At 45.5% G+C, this 21488-nt stretch overlaps 1 protein-coding gene across 1 annotated transcript in view; it reads right to left on the bottom strand.

The window, feature by feature from the left end:
- LOC144762288 (uncharacterized) overlaps positions 1-19171 on the bottom strand; it is a 373848-nt gene extending 354677 nt beyond the window's left edge. The window contains exon 1 of the mRNA XM_078647428.1: positions 18252-19171. Within this exon, the coding sequence (XP_078503554.1) occupies positions 18252-19046 (795 nt within the window). The 5' untranslated portion in view covers positions 19047-19171. The remainder of the gene's footprint in view (positions 1-18251) is intronic.
- Positions 19172-21488: the final 2317 nt, after the last annotated feature.

Here is a 21488-nt window from a genome sequence, read left to right as displayed (position 1 = left end):
GACCTGAGAACTGACCCTGTTGCCTGAAGCTGACCTTGTTAAACCACTTCCTGCCCTTTAGCTGATCAAGATTGGGGATCAAAGCACAGGACATTGTAGAGTTTGGTATGCACACACACACACCCCTTATCTGTTTTCTGTTCCTTCTTTTATGGTCTGTTTGTGATATGGGTTGTGGTCCTTTTATTATGGGTTTGTCCGGCTTGTGTAAGAAGGAATGTTAGGCATTTTGCATGCTTGCAAAAGCAAGGACTGCCCCTTACTTTTATGCTTAGTTTTGTAACCCTGAGCATATATATATATATAAGACCTCTGTTTTCTGTATTCCTCAGACTACCTCATTCAGTTGCTACGGCTTCTGTGTGACGTGGCCTCACTTATTAAATTTAATAAAGATGTCTTTACATATTTTCAGCTTCTGTGCCAAGTTCTTTTTTTATTAGTAAGTATTCCCTGAGAATGAAGATTACAGTTCTTCAAACCCTGCACCTTCCTCTTTGCATTTTGACGTAATCAAATCAGGTATTCCTCTAGAGCATTTGTGGCTTTTCAGTGTAGTGTGTTCCCTTGTGTGATGTGACATGCCTATGTCTCAATCAATTAATATTTATTGTTTGGTGATCAAAAACATTTAATATGACTAGTACTATGCAAATGATCTGAGGAAGAAAAAAAATGGTATGGAAAAAAATATCAAATTACTATTACATTCCTTCTCTAGCGGGTGTATAATTTGATCGATCAATAAAATTTACACGCGTTAAAAATCAAGTACAGTGCAAACGTGGACAGGTTATTATCAATTTATTTCCATGTTCTGTCCGCAGTGGCAGATGCAAAGTTTATTTCCTAACCCTGAACATATCTTTTAAAAAACTGGGCTAAATGCATTTGAACGTGAGAATGATATACATTTCAGCCAAAGTGTTTTATGACAGGAGATGCTACAGACACAACGTTTACATAAATTGCAATTTTATTGCTAAAGTGCAAGAGCAATAAGTCAATTTTCCTCATGCTTCTTTTCTACTTGTGGTATGAGCAAGCAAGGCTTGGGTCCGTAACTCCCTGGACTAGACCACTAATATAGAAACAACAAAATGAAGTGTCCAGAAAGACTGTTCGATCTAAATCCGGGTAAACCTTAGACCATTAATTCTAAAAAGTCTACAAGCTTTATTCAGCTTAATTTAGCTTTTACAAAAAGGACATTCAAAATCAATTATTCAGGAGGAGCCTAGCCGCGATCCAGTATGGCCGCGTGAGCTAGCAGCTCCAGAGACCCCTGCAGCCCCCTGGGCAGATCCTGTAATAGATCCTGGTGGCGGACCGCAGATTCTGGTCGCGGAGGAGTAGCGGTGCGGAGTGCGGTTTTCGGCGATTTCGGGGGCCGCAGCGATCAGATTTGGGAAGGATTGTAAGCTTGCGGCCTGAATCCAGGGAAGCCGGGGTCTCGAGTGGTGATTTGACCCCGGCCGGAGTACAACAACAGCGGACCCAGATACGGAAGTGACCGGCTCGATCCCAGAGACGTCCGCAACTCTCCCCAAAAAAAGCTGCGATTGGCACCCCACCCGTCGCTGCCCCCCCCCCCATGCGAGGACCTACAGTGCGGACGCACCTGTGTCGGGTTGGTGCTGTTGCTGAATTGCTGTATCATAGGCCCTAGTGTGGATTGGGCTGCGCAAGGACCTCTTTGCAGGCATTTGGATGGGCAAAGCAGAGATGCCATGAACGGTGGGCTCTTGCTCGGACAGAGGAAGGCCAGTGTGATCTGGAGCTGCCCCCCATCCGCCCGCTCTGACTCAATACTGGTGAGGGTGACGCCGGTGCAGGAGGCTTGCTGTGTCTGAGCTGGGGGTGGCAACAGTTGACTCTCCCGATTTGGGGATTATTGCTCTCCCATGCTGAGCTGGTCCCCCTTGGGCTAGCGGTCCGGGTGGAAGTGATCATCTGGTGAGGTGCTGTGGTCCTTGCTGCGAGATTGAAGATTGCCCTTCCCCTGGAGCGCAAGTATATGTAATAAATGGACGAACCCTACCGCATCGACGCATGCGGCTGTGGGCTCACCCGCACAGTGCCATCCCTGACCTGGTACCCCCGTCAAGAGATCGGTATTCAGACCGGAGCCGCTCTTTGCATGCCTTCAAGATGACAACTAAACCCGAAGCGGAGAAGCAGCACTCTAAGCCGCCCAGGGGATCGCGGTTTGTCCAAACCAACAATTTGGACCGATACACACTACCTAAGGGATCACCGACCGGGTCGGGGAAAGTGCACGAGGAAACTATGGGGGCAGCTGCCCCTGCGACGGAACCAACGCTGCAGGATGTGATGGCCACTATCGACGGAGTAAAAACTTCCCTTGGTCAGAGGATGGAGTCCTCGGATCACAAACTGGACACAGTCACGATAGAGGTCAACTTAATCCGTGCAGATCTCACCAAAACCGGTGAAAAGGTTAAATCGCTGGACATCAAAACCTCCAGTCTAACGGACAATGTGGCTTTGCTGCAGCAGGAGGTACAGGATCTTCAAGCGGCCAGCATCCTCACGTGTCATAAGTTGGACGAGTATGAAGGGAGAGCCCGTATGAACAACGTGCGCATTATTGGAGTGCCGGAAAAGGCCGAGGGCCAGGCCGCTGACCTCTTTGTAGAGGATCTTATACTCAACCATTTGAAGCCCAAGGGACTGGGGAATTTCTTTACGGTGGAGAGAGCATACAGGATACCGTTAGGAAGACCAGGAGCGCCACCCCGGCCGATGATTGCACGGGTGCTTAATTTCAGAGACAGAGACGCTATCGTGCAGGCCTCCAGGAATGGGGGCCCTCTTCATTATGAAAACTCTACCCTAGGATTCTTCCCTGATTTTACGCAGGCGGTACAAAACAGCGGCAATCCTTCATGGGTGTTAAAAAGAAACTGCGAGATAAAGGGCTGAAGTATGCCATGCTGTAACCTGCCAAGTTGAGAGTTGAGCATGCAACTAGGACTTTTTTCTTGGACAATCCCGAAATTGCCTCGGATTGGTTGGAGACTCTTCCCAGATGACCAGTCGCGACGTAACAGAGATAAAGATGAAGGCGTGCAAGAAAGAGAATAAGAACTAACATGTTTACAGGTCTCAGTCTGGGGTTGGGGGGACGGGATCCGGTCACATAAAAACTCGCAGAAAAGACAGTGGTGGATAAGGGTTGAATGGGTCCAATGCTATTTTTGGGGGTGGGTGGGAAATCAGGAGTCACACTCCTCCTCGGGGTTACTTTTCGATAGTTCAGTAGTTAGAATATGGGGCGACAGGCACACTGCAAGTTGGGGGCGGATGAACACGGTAAGCAGGGGTGCAGGGAGGGAGGGGGAAGGGGGGAGGTTTGGTTGGTTTTTTTTTGTTGTGTTGTTGATTTTGTTGTTTATGTTCTTCCAAGGCTTTACATCTCAAGGATTGAATCTAGATGGCTGCTTAACTATGGTGCTGGGATCGGAGAGGGGTTTGGCCTTCTTTCTGTTCCATGATGGGGGTAGAGGGCTAAGGGTTCTGAGTTGGAACGTGAATGGACTGGGGGACAAAATTAAACGCAGTGTGGTTTTGCTGTTCCTTAAAAGACATTCCCCATATGTGGTCCTGCTTCAGGAAACGCACTTAGAACGCGTGTCAGGCGATGCATAGGAAGGAATACCGTTTGGTTGCACATGCAGGATTTACGTCGGGGTCTCGGGGAGTTGGGATTCTTGATCCTGGGTGGGGACTTCAACGCTGTGGTTTCGGGTGCCATGGACAGGTATCCGCCCCGTGATGCGGGGCGGGCGCAAAGATGGCTACCAGATTTTATGGAGGTGTTGGGTCTCGCGGATAGCTGGAGACTGTTTCACCCTCATCAGCGACAATATACTTTTTACTCTGGCGCCCATGGCAGTCTCTCTCGACTTGACTATTGTCTAGTACTAGTGGCCCAGGCACCGTACATTGCAGAGGTGAAACATTTGGCTAGAGGCATTTCGGATCACTCGCCTCTATGGCTTAGAATGGAGATGGCCGCGGGCTCTAGCGGTAGAATTGCCCCCATCAATCCCTGGTATTTGCGCAATCCTAAGGTTCGTAAGGATTTGTTGAAGACGTTAGAGCATGATTTCCAAGAAAATGAGGGATCGGTGTCATCGCCGATATCGTTGTGGGAGGCGTTTAAGACAGTGGTTAGAGGTCAAGCATTGTCTCTGATTGCGGGAGTGAAAAGGCAGAAGGAGGAGGACGTGGCGAGACTTGAATCGGAAATAGCCTCCATCGAATTTGAATCAGAGCAGGAGGTTACTCGCGCTAGATTGCATGTTTTGCAACTTAAGCAGCTTGAATACAAGACGCTAGTCACCGATTGTGCCAAAGCCCTGAGTGGGGAACAACAGGGCGTTTATATGATGTGGGGGATAAGGCTGGAAAACGGATTGCTTGGTTGGATAGGAAAGATAGAGCGGATCGTGTGGTTCCTGAGATTGAAACGGCGGAAGGCTTACGTATCACTGACCCCCAAGGGATAGTCGATGGCTTTGCAGATTATTTCCGTAATGTATACACTTTGTCTCAGATAGGCCTGTTAAAGACTCGTGTCTGCTGCTAAGAGACATCCAACTCCCGCGCCTTACTGAGGAGGATTGTGACCTCATGGATAGTCAACTCACAGTAGATGAGGTAGCCTTTAATTCGGTGAAAGCGATGGGACCTAATGGACTCCCGATCGAGCTATACAAGCTTCGACTGGACAAGGTCGCCCCTTACATCAAGGAAATGTTTTTGGAAGCTCGAGAGCGTGGAGTATTACCTTATGATTAGAGAGTAGCTTCGATAGTGGTGATACATAAGGAGGGAAAGCCTAAATCCAAATGTGCATTGTACAGGCCGATCTCATTATTGAATGCGGAACCTAAGATACCGGCCAAAGTGTTGTCTAATAGATTAATCAAAGTGATTGGTGGGCTGGTACATCCCGATCAATCGGGATTTATTCCGCAAAGAAATACGGCTTTGAATTTACGAAGATTGCATGGAGTATTGGCTAGATCACATACCCTGCGAGAGCCGGCCATAATGGCGTCCTTAGACGCAACAATGGCCTTTGATACGGTGGAATGGCCTTACTTATGGGCTGTTTTGGCTAAGTTTGGGTTTGGTCCGGTGTTCATTGGTTGGGTGAGTCTCTTGTATACCGAGCACCTTGCGCAGATAGTTGTGAACAATCGTGTCTCGGCGCCATTTTGTCTCGGGCGGGGCACTCGGCAGGGTTGCCCACTTTCCCCCCTTTTGTTTTTGCTGGCCCTGGAGCCTCTGGCGGCCTGGATTCATTGGGAGCCTTTGATTCGGGGTATTCGTTGGGCCCCACAGTTTGAGGATCGCATCTCTTTATATGCCGACGATATCTTATTATATTTGACCTCGCCTCGGAAATCCCTTGTTGTTTGTGATGTGTTGGCCTCTTACGGTATGAACTCGGGACTGATAATAAATTGGGCGAAATCTTATCTGTACGTCCTCTGTGGCGACGCCTCCATTCCGCCTCAGACCTGTCCTATTCAGATCGCCACGGAAGGATTCAAATATCTTGGAGATAGATATATATATATATATCTATCTCATTGGATCCCATGATTAGATATAATAAAAACGTTCCTCTGCTGGCTCGCTTGAAAAGTGATGTTGCCGGTTGGAAGAAACTTCCGCTCTCACTGTTGGTACGGGCGGCGCTTTTTAAAATGACGTCTCTTCCCCGCTTTCTTTACGCCCTCCAGAATACGTTCGATGTGGTGCCAGCTGGCTACTTTCGAGAAGTGGAAGCACTGCAGCGTACCTTACTATGGGACAGCAGGCCACGTATAGCACTAGCTAAATTAACACTCCCATGGTACGACGGAGGCATAGCTCTTTCGAATATTAGAAGGTATTATTGGGCCTCTCAGCTGGGAGCTGTCAACCATGGCACCTACGGATCCAAATCGGATCCGGGATACGCAATGGATAGATGGCTGCTCCCTTGAGGTAATTATAATAGAGCGCTGTATACTAGATCTGTGGAAAGAAAGTTGACGGGACCTACCAAAGTGGCGGTGCGAATATGGCATGATGTTACTAGTTCAATGGGGTGGAAAAACCGTTTGACTTTGGCTACCCCACTATTTGGATCGGATAGGCTGGGCAGGCTTTGGAACACAAAGGGTTTCGACAAATGGGACCTGATAGGGATTGCCACTGTGGGCGATGTCTGGACTAAGGGGAGAATTAAATCATTTGCCAAACTACAAACTAAATATGAGCTAAGTGAAACGGAATACTTTTGTTATGCGTAAGTAAGTCATGAGTTGAAGTCAGTATTCCATGAAGGGGAAGAGATACCAGAGGCATCCCCGTTGGAAGATAGAATATTGGATGGGCATCTGCCTGACAGCACCATTTCTCTCAGTTATAAAAAGCTGATAAACCATAGATTCGATATTCTGGTGGAGCTGAGGGATAAATGGACGGAGAAGGGCATTGAAATAGATGACGAAGATTGGCAAGCAGCGGTGTCTTCCCCTAAGGAAGTCGCAATCCCAGCTAGATTGAGGCTCGTCCAGCTGAAAATACTGCATAGGGTATAGGTCACTGGTCCACGTTTGATTAGGATGGGTTTAACGGAGGATGGTTTGTGTAGGCGGGGGTGTGGTTAATTGGGAACGTTCCTTCATATCCTGTGGGAATGTCGATATATGGTGGAATACTGGAGCTCTGTACATGATGTTATGCACGAAGTCATGGGTGTGGCTCTCTTGCCAGAAGCTAGGAGATGTTGATTGAATATTTGGGAACCCACGGATTTGAACACTGCTCAAACCCAACGGGTCACCTTAGGGGCCATGATAGCTAAGCGTAATATAGCACAGCAGTGGGGATCGAAGAGGCCGCCTACTATAGAGGGGTGGAAAGAAAGTATGGATTGGTGCATGTTCCGTGAAAAAACTGTGTACTTGGCAAGGGGTCGCCCCCCGGAAGTGGAACAATGTCTGGAATCCATGGAATCAATATAGAGGGAATATTTGTGTACCGCCCGCTACCGTGATTTTTGATGTTTCGTCTTCCCCTTGACCCATGCATGTGAATACGTTTGACCTGTATGCTCCCCCCCCCCCCCACTAATGCTTATTGTATACATATTGGATTATGAGAACGATCCGTCTCTGTACAAAGGACCTGTGTTTTATTCATGCCTTGCTTTAATAAAAAGAAACATTAAAAAAATCTATTATACATGTCTTTAGAAAGAGTAACATTGTTAGGTTACACATTGTCATCCAACAATAAAGCACATATTACAACATAAATACACATAACAAAATAGTTTTTTGTAAAAAAAAAAAAAAAGACACAGAAGAAGAATCAACATAACCATATGTACAAGCCAAAACATTTGACCAGTCCTAAGTTCCAATACAAACACTAGGCGGACATTAACTCCTTGCTAAACATGTCTGCTGTCCTGCCTGTGATCAGACAGTGGGAGTACAAAAATTATACCAGGTGTTGTCAACGCTATGAGGGGGGGGGAACACTATTTAACCAATTCCCTCGTCGCATACCCCATCAAAGGTACCCCATGCTCAAGAGTCAACGCGTTTCGAATCCCTAGTAGTTTTGGGATTCTCCTCAGGACTCGGGTGCTATGAAATTAAAAATGAAACAATGATTTAAAACCTGCCCCACCATGTATCTACAGTAATTCAGGGCCTATCAATGTATTTCTGTACCTTAATTAGCAGTGTGGAATGAATCTGGGAAAGCTGTTAGCAGAAGACAGTACTTCTACTCTTCTGGGGGTGAGGCTACAGAGATTAAACAATCGGGACATTTTATTAAAGTATAATCAAAAAGAGATTCGTCACCATAAACTGGTGTGTTAAAACAGAGGAATGAATGTTCCTACCTCGAAGTAATCAGGCATGTGTTAAATCTCTATGAGTTGGTCTGGTATAGATTCAATTCCTAAAACCAACGAATTAAAGAATTATAAAAACTCTGATGTGCGTTTGAAATCAAAGCTCGAGCTCCTGAACAAAACGCCAAAGTGACCCAAGCCTGGGTTCAAAGGTTACCTTTACGTCGGCAGAATGCCATCAAACATCATGGTTGCAACTTGGTCGAGTCTACATGTCAGAAATCTTTTCGATTCCCGGCAAACAACAAAGTGTACACAAGGTTACCCTGTTTCCATCAGCTTGATGAAACTCCGTAAACTGAAATTCAACAGAGAACAACTTGCCTCTGTTATTAGAACGTGAAGGGGCTTGTCACTCCATCGCACTGGTCTGTTTAATACAAGCAGTGCTGAGCTAGCCTCAATAATGGCTAATTAAATAACCTGGAAGAGGAACTACAAGGTCATGCGCCAAAGTGCATTGCGGGGCATGTAGTGCATATGAATTGAAGATGTTGTATGCAAGTCCATAATTTTGTAATTCCAGAGAACTCATTCAGCGCCAAGGCGATCTCAATCATGGCCAATTAAACACCCTGGCAGAGGAACTGGGAGGTTCTGCGCCCCAAGGCATTGTGGGGCATGTAGTGCATATAAACTGAAGGTACATACAAATATATAATTTTGTAATTTCAGAGAAGTCATTCAGGCCATGCAGAGCTGTGTCAAATTTCATGATTAAGAAAGCCTCTTTCTGGGCCAATAGTCTTTCAGGGTCGCCTCCTCTTTGATGATTCTTAGGTATGAGAGACATCACTGTCCAGCAGGGATGTGGAATTCCTATAGTCCGACGCCCAGGACATATTGTTTGGGGTCAAGGGCAACAAGTTTAAATGTGTATTTTGTAGACTTGTAAGAAGGAGAGACGGCCAGCTGTTTTGCCCCTTGCTGCCCGTGAGGACCCCAGGGCAATTGAACTTTCCCAGCGCTACGAGTGCGCTAAAAGACAGCTTGTCCCCCCCCACCCCCCGCAAACCACCAGCTCAGCGGCCGCAGTGTGGGGGGGGGACTACAATCCCCAGCAGACCTAGCGGGACACCACCCCCTTTCGTACCGCTTTTGGCCACCATAAGTGTGGCAGGGTATGCTCAGACGTGAGTCCCTTGCTCACTTTGCCACTGGATTCAAGCAAGCCGGGCTGAAGACGGCTGGAATGCCAGAAACCGGTCCTCGGAAGCTTGTTTCCGGTCCAGGGAAGGCATGGCTTGGCAGTTCGGGCTGGACTGTTCCCATGAGGCACAGGGTCAGATTGATTTGCATATAGCCATGTCTGAACTGGGGTGGCAGAGTGGGCTAAAGAACGGTGATGGATCAAACCCAGATCTTTTGACTGGGTGTGAGTGTTTGATTGATTCAGATGCTCCGTCCATCACCACCCCCTTTTGTACCGCAATTAAACACCCTGGCAGAGGAACTGGGAGGTTCTGCGCCCCAAGGCATTGTGGGGCATGTAGTGCATATAAACTGAAGGTACATACAAATATATAATTTTGTAATTTCAGAGAACTCATTCAGGCCATGCAGAGCTGTGTCAAATTTCATGATTAAGAAAGCCTCTTTCTGTGCCAATAGTCTTTCAGGGTCGCCTCCTCTTTGATGATTCTTAGGTATGAGAGACATCACTGACCAGCAGGGATGTGGAATTCCTATAGCCCGACGCCCAGGACATATTGTTTGGGGTCAAGGGCAACAAGGTCAAATGTGTATTTTGTAGACTTGTAAGGAGGGACGGCCAGCTGTTTTGCCCCTTGCTGCCCGTGAGGACCCCAGGGCAATTGAACTTTCCCAGCGCTACGAGTGCGCTAAAAGACAGCTTGTCCTACCCCCCCCCCCTCCCACCGCCGCAAACCACCACATCAGTGGCCGCAGTGCGGGGGTACTACAATCCCCAGCAGGACTGACTCGCCCACACGCACATGGAACTATTTTTATCATGTTTTATCAATATGTCAATGATCTAATTCATGACACTTTATCAAATCTATTAAAATTGACTTTTTTTGCTATTTCAGTGTTTTATTATTAATCTTGTTTTGTTTGCCAATTGAATTGTGCCAGTCTTGATTTTGCTTGCCTGGGTGCGTTACTTTACATACACACTTCCCCTATTCTACACCTCAAAGATACAGTGAGATCCTAAAATATACCTGTTTCTTGAATAACGGTTTGATAAGCTCTAACAAGAGCACCTTTAAAGTGATAGGGGTGTGTGTTGCATATATTGTGTAATATACCTGATTTGCATTTGGTCTCCCTCATTGTAGTTTGTAGTATGTCGAAACATAGTGCCCCACCTGCTTCTGGCACCATGGATAACTACTTAGTTAAGGTGGTTAACAAAATCAACAGTGAAAGACGACAGTCTTTAGGTCTAAGCTGCGACCCTTTACCATCTATTACGTGCACTCCCCCGGTTGTACTGGGTCAGGGTGACTGTAGTAATCCCATTAACCCCGAAGCTTCGGATAGGGAAATGCCTGAACATGTTGAGCTGGACGTTTCGATAGACACCATGGTACAGCATCCCCCGACCCCTGTATCCAGAGTGGTTAGAGCATGCCGAAAAACACGGTCGAAACGTATGGGCACCCGTTCTATTAGAAAAAAAGCTATTACACCTATCAAAAACCTAGAACAGGAAGATGACGTAGTAGAGGGAGCTAGCACTGTAAAATTGGATGACTAACAGCTCAACCAGCTAGCCAGCCTCATTGACCTAAAGATCAAGGGCATTATCAAACCTTTAGTGGCAAAACTTGACCGGATGTCTGTGGAGGTAAATAGATTAGGTGGACTCCTGAATAAGTATATGGACGCAGCAGGGGGCGTAACTGCTTCCACTAAGGATAGTAGTATAAATTCGGTTGCACCTCCTGTGTGTGTTGCTAGTCTTACAGAGAAATCGGTTCCATTAGTGATACCTCAAAGTTTAGGACCAAATATTCCCATCCCGGCGCCAAAAGTCACTGGAGCCTCCATGGGTGAGAAACAGGGCCCTCGGGGGCCAGCAGGGAAAATAAGCCCACAAACACAGCCCCCTAAAAAGAAAAAGTGTTACCATTAAATTTACCAGCTGAGGCTTGCCCCTATACGATAATCCTTGCAAATGTCCCGAAAATTAAGGTTGGTCAAAATGAACACTGGACCTCACTAAGAAATAAAACCCGGTATTACTTGTCAAATAAAACAGATCTGGGTGAACACCTGGGAAAATAATATCAAGATGGTTAGGAGGGTCCCATGGGTGGGAAAGACCAAAAAAAGCTTAGAGGGCGACTGTGTCTTCATTAGCTTCAGATCCCCCAGGCTGGTTGATGACATATTGAGACAGGCAAGGTCAGCCAGAATCCAAAATGAGTATGTAAACATACTCCCATTGGGCTTTTTCTATCCACCACATCAGATTGGACAAATAAATAGTGGATTATTCAAAAGGAGATCACCCTATGATTTTTCTGTCCCCGTTTTCAACAGATTTGATAATCTTTCAAGTTTGGGTGAAAATGAGTGACTAGGGAGCCAAAAAACTATTATTACCCCTGTTACTGCAATTAGTATACCCAATGCAACGAAAGCGGAAAGAGCTAAAGGTCCCCGGGATACTTTGATAAAGCTGGTAACCTGGAACGTGGCTGGTCTTAAAAACAAAACAGATGACCCAGCATGGAGAGAGTTTATCAGTATGGGCGATATTATAGGATTACAGGAAACCTGGGACATGGTAAAATTTTGAGTCTGGATGGTAACTCGTGTTACTCCATCCCGGCGGTCCAATCGAATATGGGGAGGGCGAAGGGTGGCTTGGTCACCCTAATTTCTGCTACCATCCCTGGCACTCACACCCAACTAGATACTGGCTCACGAAATAGTTTGGCAGTACAAATTTGTTTGAGTGGGGTGGGAACTATTTTAATCGTCAATTTTTATAATTCATTTGATAGAGTCACCACGACCGATCACTTGGCCGCATTAAATTTGTTTTTGGCGGAATACAAGGAGGTCAATAAAACTCATTGCTTCTTTATAATTATGGGAAACTTTAATATTCATGGGTGTCCGGATGAGTGTCTGTCTTTAGACCTATTAGGACCTGTAGAACAAGGGGACAGGACACTCATTTCGAACATTCTGCACAGGGCGGTCTCCTCGAGACAATCCTGGCAGACAATGGTTTGCTGCTCCCAATAATGTGGGATAAGGAGATACCTACTTTTAAAGGGAATGTTGTAATTCTGTCATTGATTACATCTTCATCAGCTCAACACTGGGGGATAGGATATATGGATATTTGCCTGGGTGGTCACACTTTAGTGACCATATTCCAATGGTCCTCAGTGTTTCGGATCTGATCATAAAGCCTACGATAGCTCATAATAGAACTGACAAATCAGACATTTGTCCGACTGATCAGGCACGTAGACTTAGATGGAGCAGAATCATACCTGGAGATTTCCAAACCAATTTAATAACTAATATAGGACTGGAGTTGGAAACATGCTTGAACTTGGAAGCAGGGAACAAGGAGGTTTTAGAGGCTTATTCAATAATCTGTACCCAGGTCTCTGCAGACCTTAGACATACGGGGAAAGTCAAGGATTCTGCTGAGCTGGGGTGGTTCGATCGTAACTGCTCGTCAGCTAACCAAAAACTTAAAGCCGCATTGAACTGTAAACCAGTGAATAAGGCCACTGTGGCCTTATTAAGGAAAAATTATAAGAAAGCTCTGGACACCAGAAGACGGGAGATCAGGGAGGCGGCCTGGGATGAACCAACCTCCGTAGACGTGCTCAGGATCAGTGCTCAATTCTGGGCTGTCGTTAATAAACCCTTTTTCCACGACCCATGCAATAACCAATTAGATTGTGGTATTCAGGAACAGGCGTGGTGTTCTCATTTTAAGTCAGTCTATGAAGGGGAACATCTTGGGGTGGGGATCGTATCTTCCCCTATTTTAGATCCCTATACTTTAACGGTTACAGAGTCAGAGGTGGCAGACGCAATCGGGAAGATGACTAGTAACAAGGCCCCGGGTCCAGACTGCGTTCCTGCCGACCTCTTTAAATCAGATGTCAAGACCTGGTCTAGAGTTTTAACCAACGTTTTTAATAGGGTCTGTTTGACAGGTATTCCGGACACTTGGTCCAAATCTGTCATCGTACCCATTTTTAAGAAGGGAAACAGGGGGGATCCTAGTTGTTATCGCCCTATCTCCCTCACTGATGCTGCAGTGAAGGTGTTAGGGCGAGTGGTCCTTGGTAAAGTAAATTCTTGGCTGGAAGACACAGATACCCTCTCAAGCCTACAATACAGCTTCAGGAAAGGTCGAGGCACTATAGATCAGTGCCTCAACCTTCAAATGCTAATAGGGAAATACACCATTGCTAAAAGGGGTACTCTGCACCTAGCATTTATGGACCTTTCCTCGGCCTTCGACCGAGTGAATAGGTCCAAACTTAGGGAATTGCTTCTCAAGTTAGGTGTTGATAAAAATATAGTGTATTTTCTTGCTGATCTACATAGGGATCTCACAGCTACAGTTAGGTATGACCGTTTGGGTAACAGTACGGGTAAGATTGGGATCATCAATGGAGTAAGGCAGGGCTGCATTTCGGCCCCGTTACTTTTTACCCTTTAAATTAACGACCTAGGTGCTGTCTTAACCGAGGCGTGTAAAGACATACCAAAGGCTGGCAAATTTTTTATCCCAGCACTACTTTATGCCGATGATGCCGCCTTAATAGCACGCACAGCAGAGGGGTTGCAATGTATTTTAAATTCATTTGCTAATTTTATGAAGGCGCTGGATCTTAGTGTAAATTTTCCTAAATCACATGTAATGATCGTGGGCAGTAAACCCAAAAGAATTAAGACTATGATCTGTGAAGGGAATGTTTTATCTAGGGTTACAAGATTTCCCTACCTGGAAGTAATCTTTGATGATAATTCTACCGGGTTGCCCCAGAAGGTTGCCAAACGTAATGCCTTTGCTAGGTCTATCCTGGGTGTCCTGGACTTCGCACGTAAACTGGGTGTGAAGCCTATAGAGGCAGTGTTGAAAATTTATGACACCAAATGCACTTCAATAGCTATGTACGGAGCTGACCTGTGGGGGTTAACAAATGTAAAGGCCTTGCAGGTGGCTGAGGACAAGTTCCTGAAATCTATGTTATGCGTCCCCCAGTCTACACCTGGATACATTGTTCACCAAGAGTGTGGGGTTGAATATCTGGAAGATCGCATAGCCTTGGCCCCGCTATTGAAATGGATTTCTATTTGGCTGAACCCTGAATTAGATCTGAACCACGAGATTTTGAGGGATTGTTTAGCACTGGAGTATGGCCATTCTATCCCCTGGTTGAACTATATAAAAAAACTGGCAACTAAATTGGGTCGACCGGATTTGTTTGACTCCCCAAACAAGTTGCTGAAGGGGGGGACATGAAATGGGCTAAAGAGACATACAAACAAGTGGCATATTTGGAAAGAGAGGAAAATGAATTATGAAAACCAACTGTAGGGGCTCATCAATTGTTAACTACCAGAGGTATAGAACCTTATTTGAGAATCGTCAATAACATGAATCATCGATTTTTATTGACCAAGTTTAGATTGAACAAATTTCACCTTCTCCTTACAGAACGCCCAGGTTGGACTAAGGAGTCGGAACTGGAGATTTGTTCTTGTGATGGATTCTCTATTAAAGACACTATGCACTTTATCTTTTTTTGTAAGCATTTATGCCCTATCCGTAAAAAAATTATCATTCCCCTCTTTAAAGACAAAGGCTTTAGACAAGTTAGACCTGCCCTTTTACATTTACAGCTGTTGTCAGGTACATGGGAGATTTTTAATATAGCACATTTTTTGACAATAGCACTAAGACTGAGGAGGAAAATTAACTGGATACAGTGTACATAGTGGTATACTTAGGATGTATGAGAAAGCGCTTCATTTCTCTTAAATTGTTCTTTCTGCTGGTTTTATCAATATTTATAAATGTACGTTTTTATATGTAAATGAAATCATTGTGATAGGATTACAAATCAATGTATCATATCTTTTTTTTAAATTTATGTCTTGACTGATGAATTATGTAGTATACTTTTATGGTTTTTGATATGAACCGAATAAAGTATTTTTGACTGACTGACTGTGTATTTTGTCCTTGGGGCAAGTAGGCCCAACCCCCTGCAGCACAAACCCTTTGGCTGCCAGTTTGCAGTACCACATTAAGGATCAGGGAAGGGTACTGCCTGTAGTTAAGTTAATATTTGTGTGCATGTGTTAATGCTGTTCAAACTTGTATTTATGGTTCATTAATTGAAAGCCTTTATTATTAGGGAGAGCGCTCTAAGTAAATGTACGTTCTGACTGCACTACTGACAGTGGTTCCAGTATGAAAATGTGCACACACGGTTTCAAATTTTAGCAACATGAGGCTATGCATGATGCTCACAGAATGCTCTCTGATTAGATGCAAATATTTGCAGAAGCTTGAAAGCAAGATTAATGTTTCTTTGCTTTCAATATAAAATGTTCCTAAAAAATTAAAGTAGGGAAAAAAAACATTCTGCTAAACTACAGTAAAATTTCAGGTACCATTTCATTGCAGCATCATGTAGTAAAATGTGTTGATGCATGCTAGTATTTCTCAAAAATATTAATATTGAAAAATGTGTGTAACCAGTTTCAATAAGATTATGGGAAACAAAAATAAACAAGCCTTGGCAAAGCCAGTAGGTCGGACATTGGTGCTCAGTGTTTTAGTTTTGTCAATACGTGACTTGTTTTGGTATGGCTTTTGTAAAACCTTATTGATGCGAGAGCTGCCGGGCCCTCACCATTATAAACATCGGCAAACGCAAAAATTGTTTTTGGTCTCAAAAAAGCACACACTGCCACATTAGTTACTAGCAATGAACAAAACTACTTAGTGTACTGATATGCTCCTTGCGAAAGAGCAGAATGCCGTCACTCACAGTGAAGCCAGCCGATACTGAGAGAGAGAGAAATTTAATAAACACAAAAGGTGATAGTTAACGCCAGAACAAATTAGGGGCCCAATTAAAAAAAGAAAGTCTCAAAGGTGCATATGGCTTTGGTGAATTCACAAGAATTTACATTAGTAGGGCAAGAAATTGTACTTCAACAAAATGTTGCATTTTAGCATGAGCAAATAAGAATGTGTAGATTTGCTCATGTGAAAACCTGGATGTTTGAAAGTTAATTTTCCCTCCAACTACTTTGTTCCCAACTCTGAAAGAAGGTTTACGTCTGCCACTCTCTGGAGTAAATTTCCAACATTTCTCAGTATGAGAAAGATTAGAGAAGATTTGTTGAAAACCCTTAAAAAAATGCAAGTTAGTAGGTTTGCACAGACTCAAAAGGGCATTCCAACCCAGGAACGACTGCTTACCACCATCATCACTCCCAGTATGTAGATCTGCGGAAGCGTGGCAACATAAAATGATTACTAGTATTCAAACACTACTATGGTATATGCCCTTGCATAATCAAAGAGGCTATATAAGAACTCTTATATAATGAGATTGCTGCCATTATTTGCGGCAGCACTACATGGCACCAAAGGGACACGTGGATTTTGTTACAGGACAAGTAGACTTATGAAGCAACCTGCCCCATGGACAAGTAGATATTTTAACCCCTTGCGCGCTAGCTGTTTTCCCGCTGTGCGCTGTTTTTTTTTAAAAAGCGCGTTACATGACGAGCTCAGCTCGTCATGAGCGTGGAAGGGGTTCATAAATTCCACACCCCTGGTCCAGGTAAAAATCATCAAATTTATGTTTTGAGGCTGTAAAGTGTTCAACCATTGGGGCAGTAAGGATGTTGTTCTTAAGTCGAGAGCGGTTTTGTACAATACGCTGATGCACTTCTTGGCAGGTTTTTCCAATATAGATTTTTATACTGCGACATGTGATGGCATAAACCACATTCTTAGATTTGCAAATCGTAACTCATTGTGGCACCAGTGTTTCTGACCATCAGTAAACAGAGTCCCTTCTACTGTGGAATTGCAAACCGAACACATCCCACATTTATGATGCCCTTGTATGGGTGGAAGATTAAACATGGTACGTAGTGTGGCTGGTTTACTGTGTTGTCCTGCAGAGCTTGTAACTTGTTGACCAATGCTCCGGTTCTTTTTTAGGGCAAAGTGTGGTGGCCCAATGTTGGGTATGGTTCCTTCAATTAAATGCCAATTGCTGAAGATCTTTTAACAGGCGATGTATAAGGCCCAAACGCAGACAATGCGTTCGGTGGGAGACTTTGTTTTCTTAGTTAGTAGGTGTTCCCTAGGGGTGAGCCATGCCCTCTTCAGAGTGTTTTAACAATTTTTGAGGGTACCCCCTTTCTTTAAGTTTGTTAAAAAGTGCTTCCGCATGCAGCTCGGTAATCTTTAAGTCTTGAAAAATTACGTCTTATACGTAAAAATTGATCAAAGAGCAAATTGTTCTTAAGATTTCTAGGAGGATAGCTTTGATAATGGAGAGCATTGTTTTTGTCTGTAGGTTTGTGTGCAACGTAGTGATCAGACAACAGTGATATTTTAACATTGACATCCAAAAAATAGAAGGATTTGGTTGCTGTGCGCTACACTGAATTTAATGTCCAGACTACGATCATTAAGCTATTTGTGAAACTCTTTTAGGATAAAGACAAGTATAATTGATTTTGAATCATTTTGTAAAAGCTAAACTAAGCTGAATAATGCTTGAAAACTTTAGAATTAATGGTCCATGGTCTTTTCTACTTGCGGCATACATTTGTTAAGCCTTATGTTTGAGTGTTATCTCCATTTAAACATTGAATCAATGCATGACAACAAGTTAGGGTTCGCCGATACGGTTAATTAGAAGATAACAATTGCACATTATTTTAATTCGATTTTAACCATGCATTAAGGAACTTTTACTCTGCATTCAGACTCTTATCAACCTTCATTCATGCACCACTCACATCCTGCACTTATGCACTGCTCCTACGCCTCCATAGGCGTGGGAGCGTCCATAGGAGAAACCTAGTGCATTGAGCAATGCTTGTTTGCTAGGTAACTCCTGTTGCTAAGCCACACGTACCAACTGTTCGTATTTACTAAGGACTATAACTCGTTCGCCTTTAATGATCTCTGTTATCCTTGCGCCAAGCTGGCGGCATATAGACCCGATTCGTGGTTTGCTACCACCTCTCTGCAGATTCGTGACTTTTCCCCCCTTGGGCACAAGAGTGCACTCACCCGTCTACTGCTCTCCGGCTCTCGGTGGTATCTTGCTGAAGGGGGCGAAGGGTACCTTCGGGAGCGCGGGGAGGGAGACCTGCGAGATGAGCCGTAATGCCTGGGGGTCTTAGGCTTCAGAGAGCCCGGTGAGGGAGACCTGCGGGAAGCACCATACTGCCCAGGCGGCGAGTATCCGGGAGGTGGGGACAAGTTGCGATACTGGGGAGACATAAGTCTATGAGGAGGAGAGAGGGGCCTGCGGGATCCGGGGGAGAAAGGTCGCCGGGGAGGAGACGAAGGTCTGCGGCCCCCAGGCGAAAGGGGTCTGCGTGGAGGGGACTGGAGTCGATAGTCTCCATGAGGGCTCGAGAGTCGGAAACCACCGGAAGGGGACCCGGGCACCCTCGCAGGAGTCGCAGGTACATAGGCGCCGGGAGGAGACTGGGACCTGAAATTACCTGAGGGGCTGACGGGGCGATATCCACGGGGCGGGGAGGGCAGCCGGTAACCCCCAGGCGGAGTTAACGGCCTGCGCTCCGCAGGCGGTGGAGAGATGGGGGTGGGTAACAGAGAGCGACGCGGAGGAGACTGACCTCGGCGGCCCTGGGGCGGGGAGACGGGGGTGGGCAGCAAAGAGCGGCGTGGAGGAGACAGGGCCCGGCGAGCAGGTGGGTGTGTGGGCAGGTACTGAGGATGGGACGGAACTGGCAGCAGGGGCGGGCGTCGGGCTGGCCCGTCTCCGGGCTTCCCGGGCCACGTTGGGGTCGGCAGAAGTCCCGGCTTCTTCAGCAGGACGGGCTCGCCGGCCTCCATTGCGACGGAGGCTGCTGACAGAGCCGCTCCGGCCTCAGGTGCGCTCCGCGGCCGTTACGTTCTACGTGCGCGAGCGCCTGACAGGACGCTCGAACCACAGCCTCCAAAGCGCGAGCTCTCTGCGCATGACATACACGCGCAGTGAGCACAAGCGCTTCGGAGCGGGGGCTGTCGTAAACAATTCAAACTGCGCATGTGCGAGACTCAAGTAAACCGAAAGTTTATCCGTGCTGTCTTCGGTGTATGCACAGCATGGCGTACTTTTGACGTCATGCGTCGACGTTCTTCTCCTGCCCTTATGTTGGCCGAGGCTTCAGATGAGGCCCGCCTATATCGCCCTACTGCCTACTGATAACATGACCTGGTTGCCATAAACTAGGAGCTACACCCTAGCAACGGGGCTGCGATTCGTGGTTGTCTCAGGTCTATCCAATAGGAGTGAGCTTCGTGAGAATGACGTGGGCGGAGATGGATCCAGGAGTCCGTCATTATGGTCTTCAGACTGCCAGAACAAGTGGAGCGTGATACTGCAATTGGAAAACAAGACTTGGCAAAGCCAATAGGTCTCGCCTATGAGAGATCTACCGACTACAGTAGATCATCTGCTGATGTTTTCAATGTTTGCTGGCAATGTAATATACCTTTTTTGTTTGACTTTGCAGAGGGCCTGCAATAATAAGGAAGTCAGATCATGCAGATCCGCAGTATTGGCCTGCTTCGACCCACGGAGCACATATTTAAATTGCGCACTGGTGAGGTTTATGGACTGCGCAGTAAAAAAACTAGGGAAGGGGAGATGCCAATCGCCAGCTCAGTCAGAGGCGCAGATGCTTGGACCCCCATAAGAAGGACAATACTGCCCTGTGGGCACCTCGAGAAAACCTGACAGAACTCTAAATGTACAATCAACACAAACAAAGGGCCGTGCACACTGGCTGGACACCTTTAGTCTGCTAAATACAAACCTGGCAAGATCCATTTTGAATGAGATAGTTTCCATAGGTGCAGGGCAGAAATAAGAGAGTTTGGACACATGGTGGGCTGGGCATTCTGTTCTTACTTTTATTACTGTTATCTAACAAGTGTTATATTTTACTCACAATTCTATCAATTGAATAAGTAACAAAATTGTTTTATCTTTTGTATTGTGCAAAGGTTTTTTAAAAATCATGCAATAAAGTTTTTACTTACTTACATATAGTTTGACTTTTAACTATGCTGCAAAGTAACAAAGCAGCTGTGCAACATGACTTATAAAACATTGAAAGGCTAAATAATGGAGCTATTTGGCTTTGCCAATATTTTCTTTACCTTGTTGGACAGCTGCATAAGTGCTGTGCAGCATAGCTGAAAGTACAAACAAAACTATACAGCGGCCAGTGTTGGCCATATTATAGCACTTTTTTTACTTTTAGCCACGCTGCAGTGTTGACAACATGACTGAACAAAGCATTGACAAAGCCAATAAACCTCACATAGGTGAGACCTATTAGCCTTGTCAATGCCTGTTATGCGATGGAGACATGCACTTCAGCACTGGATACAAGTTCTTATCCCAGACGTGACCTCCGGAACCAGACACAATATCCACTGTGAGGCTCACAGATGTAGTGTTGTGTGAGTTTGCACCTTTCTGGTTGCTGATGGACTCCATAGAACTGTGACGTAAGCGTTAGAGTGGAGTGAAGTGAATGCAGGTTTAGAATGTTGAGGTCGCAGTTAAATGTAGAAGAATTATAATGTGTTATACTAAGTTCCATGCGTGGCTTAGTTATTGGCGAGTACCCAGGCTGGGGAGGACGCTACAACTGGAAAGAGGATAGGGGATAAGTAACCCAAATATCGACAGCGCTCTCTCATAGAGTTTGCTGTGGTCCAGCAAACTGCTTGTGCATGCCACGTGTGCCTCAGTGCAGAATCAACGTTCGACGTATATGGAGTCAAAGGATTTACTCAGTCCATGAAAAGCATTTGACGATAACAAATGTTTTGCTTTGAAGTCTACCTATTGTTTGCTGAAAACCTGCTGGGAAAACCTCAAAGAGAAGTACAGCGCTATTACGCAACTCAAAGCCATACATCACTCACACGGAGTGATAACTTTATAGGCGGATACAACCAGGTCAGGTTCTGAAAGAACAGCAAATAGTGACAGCAAATTGCAAGATAACTCTGCGAACAGTAGCTCTGCGAGGCAGAGATCAACCAGGCGTCAGGCAGTACAGACACTTACAAGCAATGAAATACAGATACAAGAAACGGTAACCGGCTTGCCAGTACTGATTATAGAGAGTCATCATGCCAAAGCACTGCAGGTAGGAATCACAGAGGAAGCACCCAGAGTTGTGCTTGAAGAGCTGTCCATACCCAAAGCGGTACCCTGCCAAATCTGCCCAGTGGTGGCTCAGAAAAAATTCAAATGAAAGGAAAGGACTCCTATGG

The sequence above is a fragment of the Lissotriton helveticus genome, chromosome 6 (assembly GCF_964261635.1).
Source record: "Lissotriton helveticus chromosome 6, aLisHel1.1, whole genome shotgun sequence".
Lineage (NCBI taxonomy): Eukaryota > Metazoa > Chordata > Amphibia > Caudata > Salamandridae > Lissotriton > Lissotriton helveticus.
The sequence above is the reverse complement of the archived record's forward strand: the minus strand, read 5'-3'. Positions and strand labels throughout refer to the sequence as shown.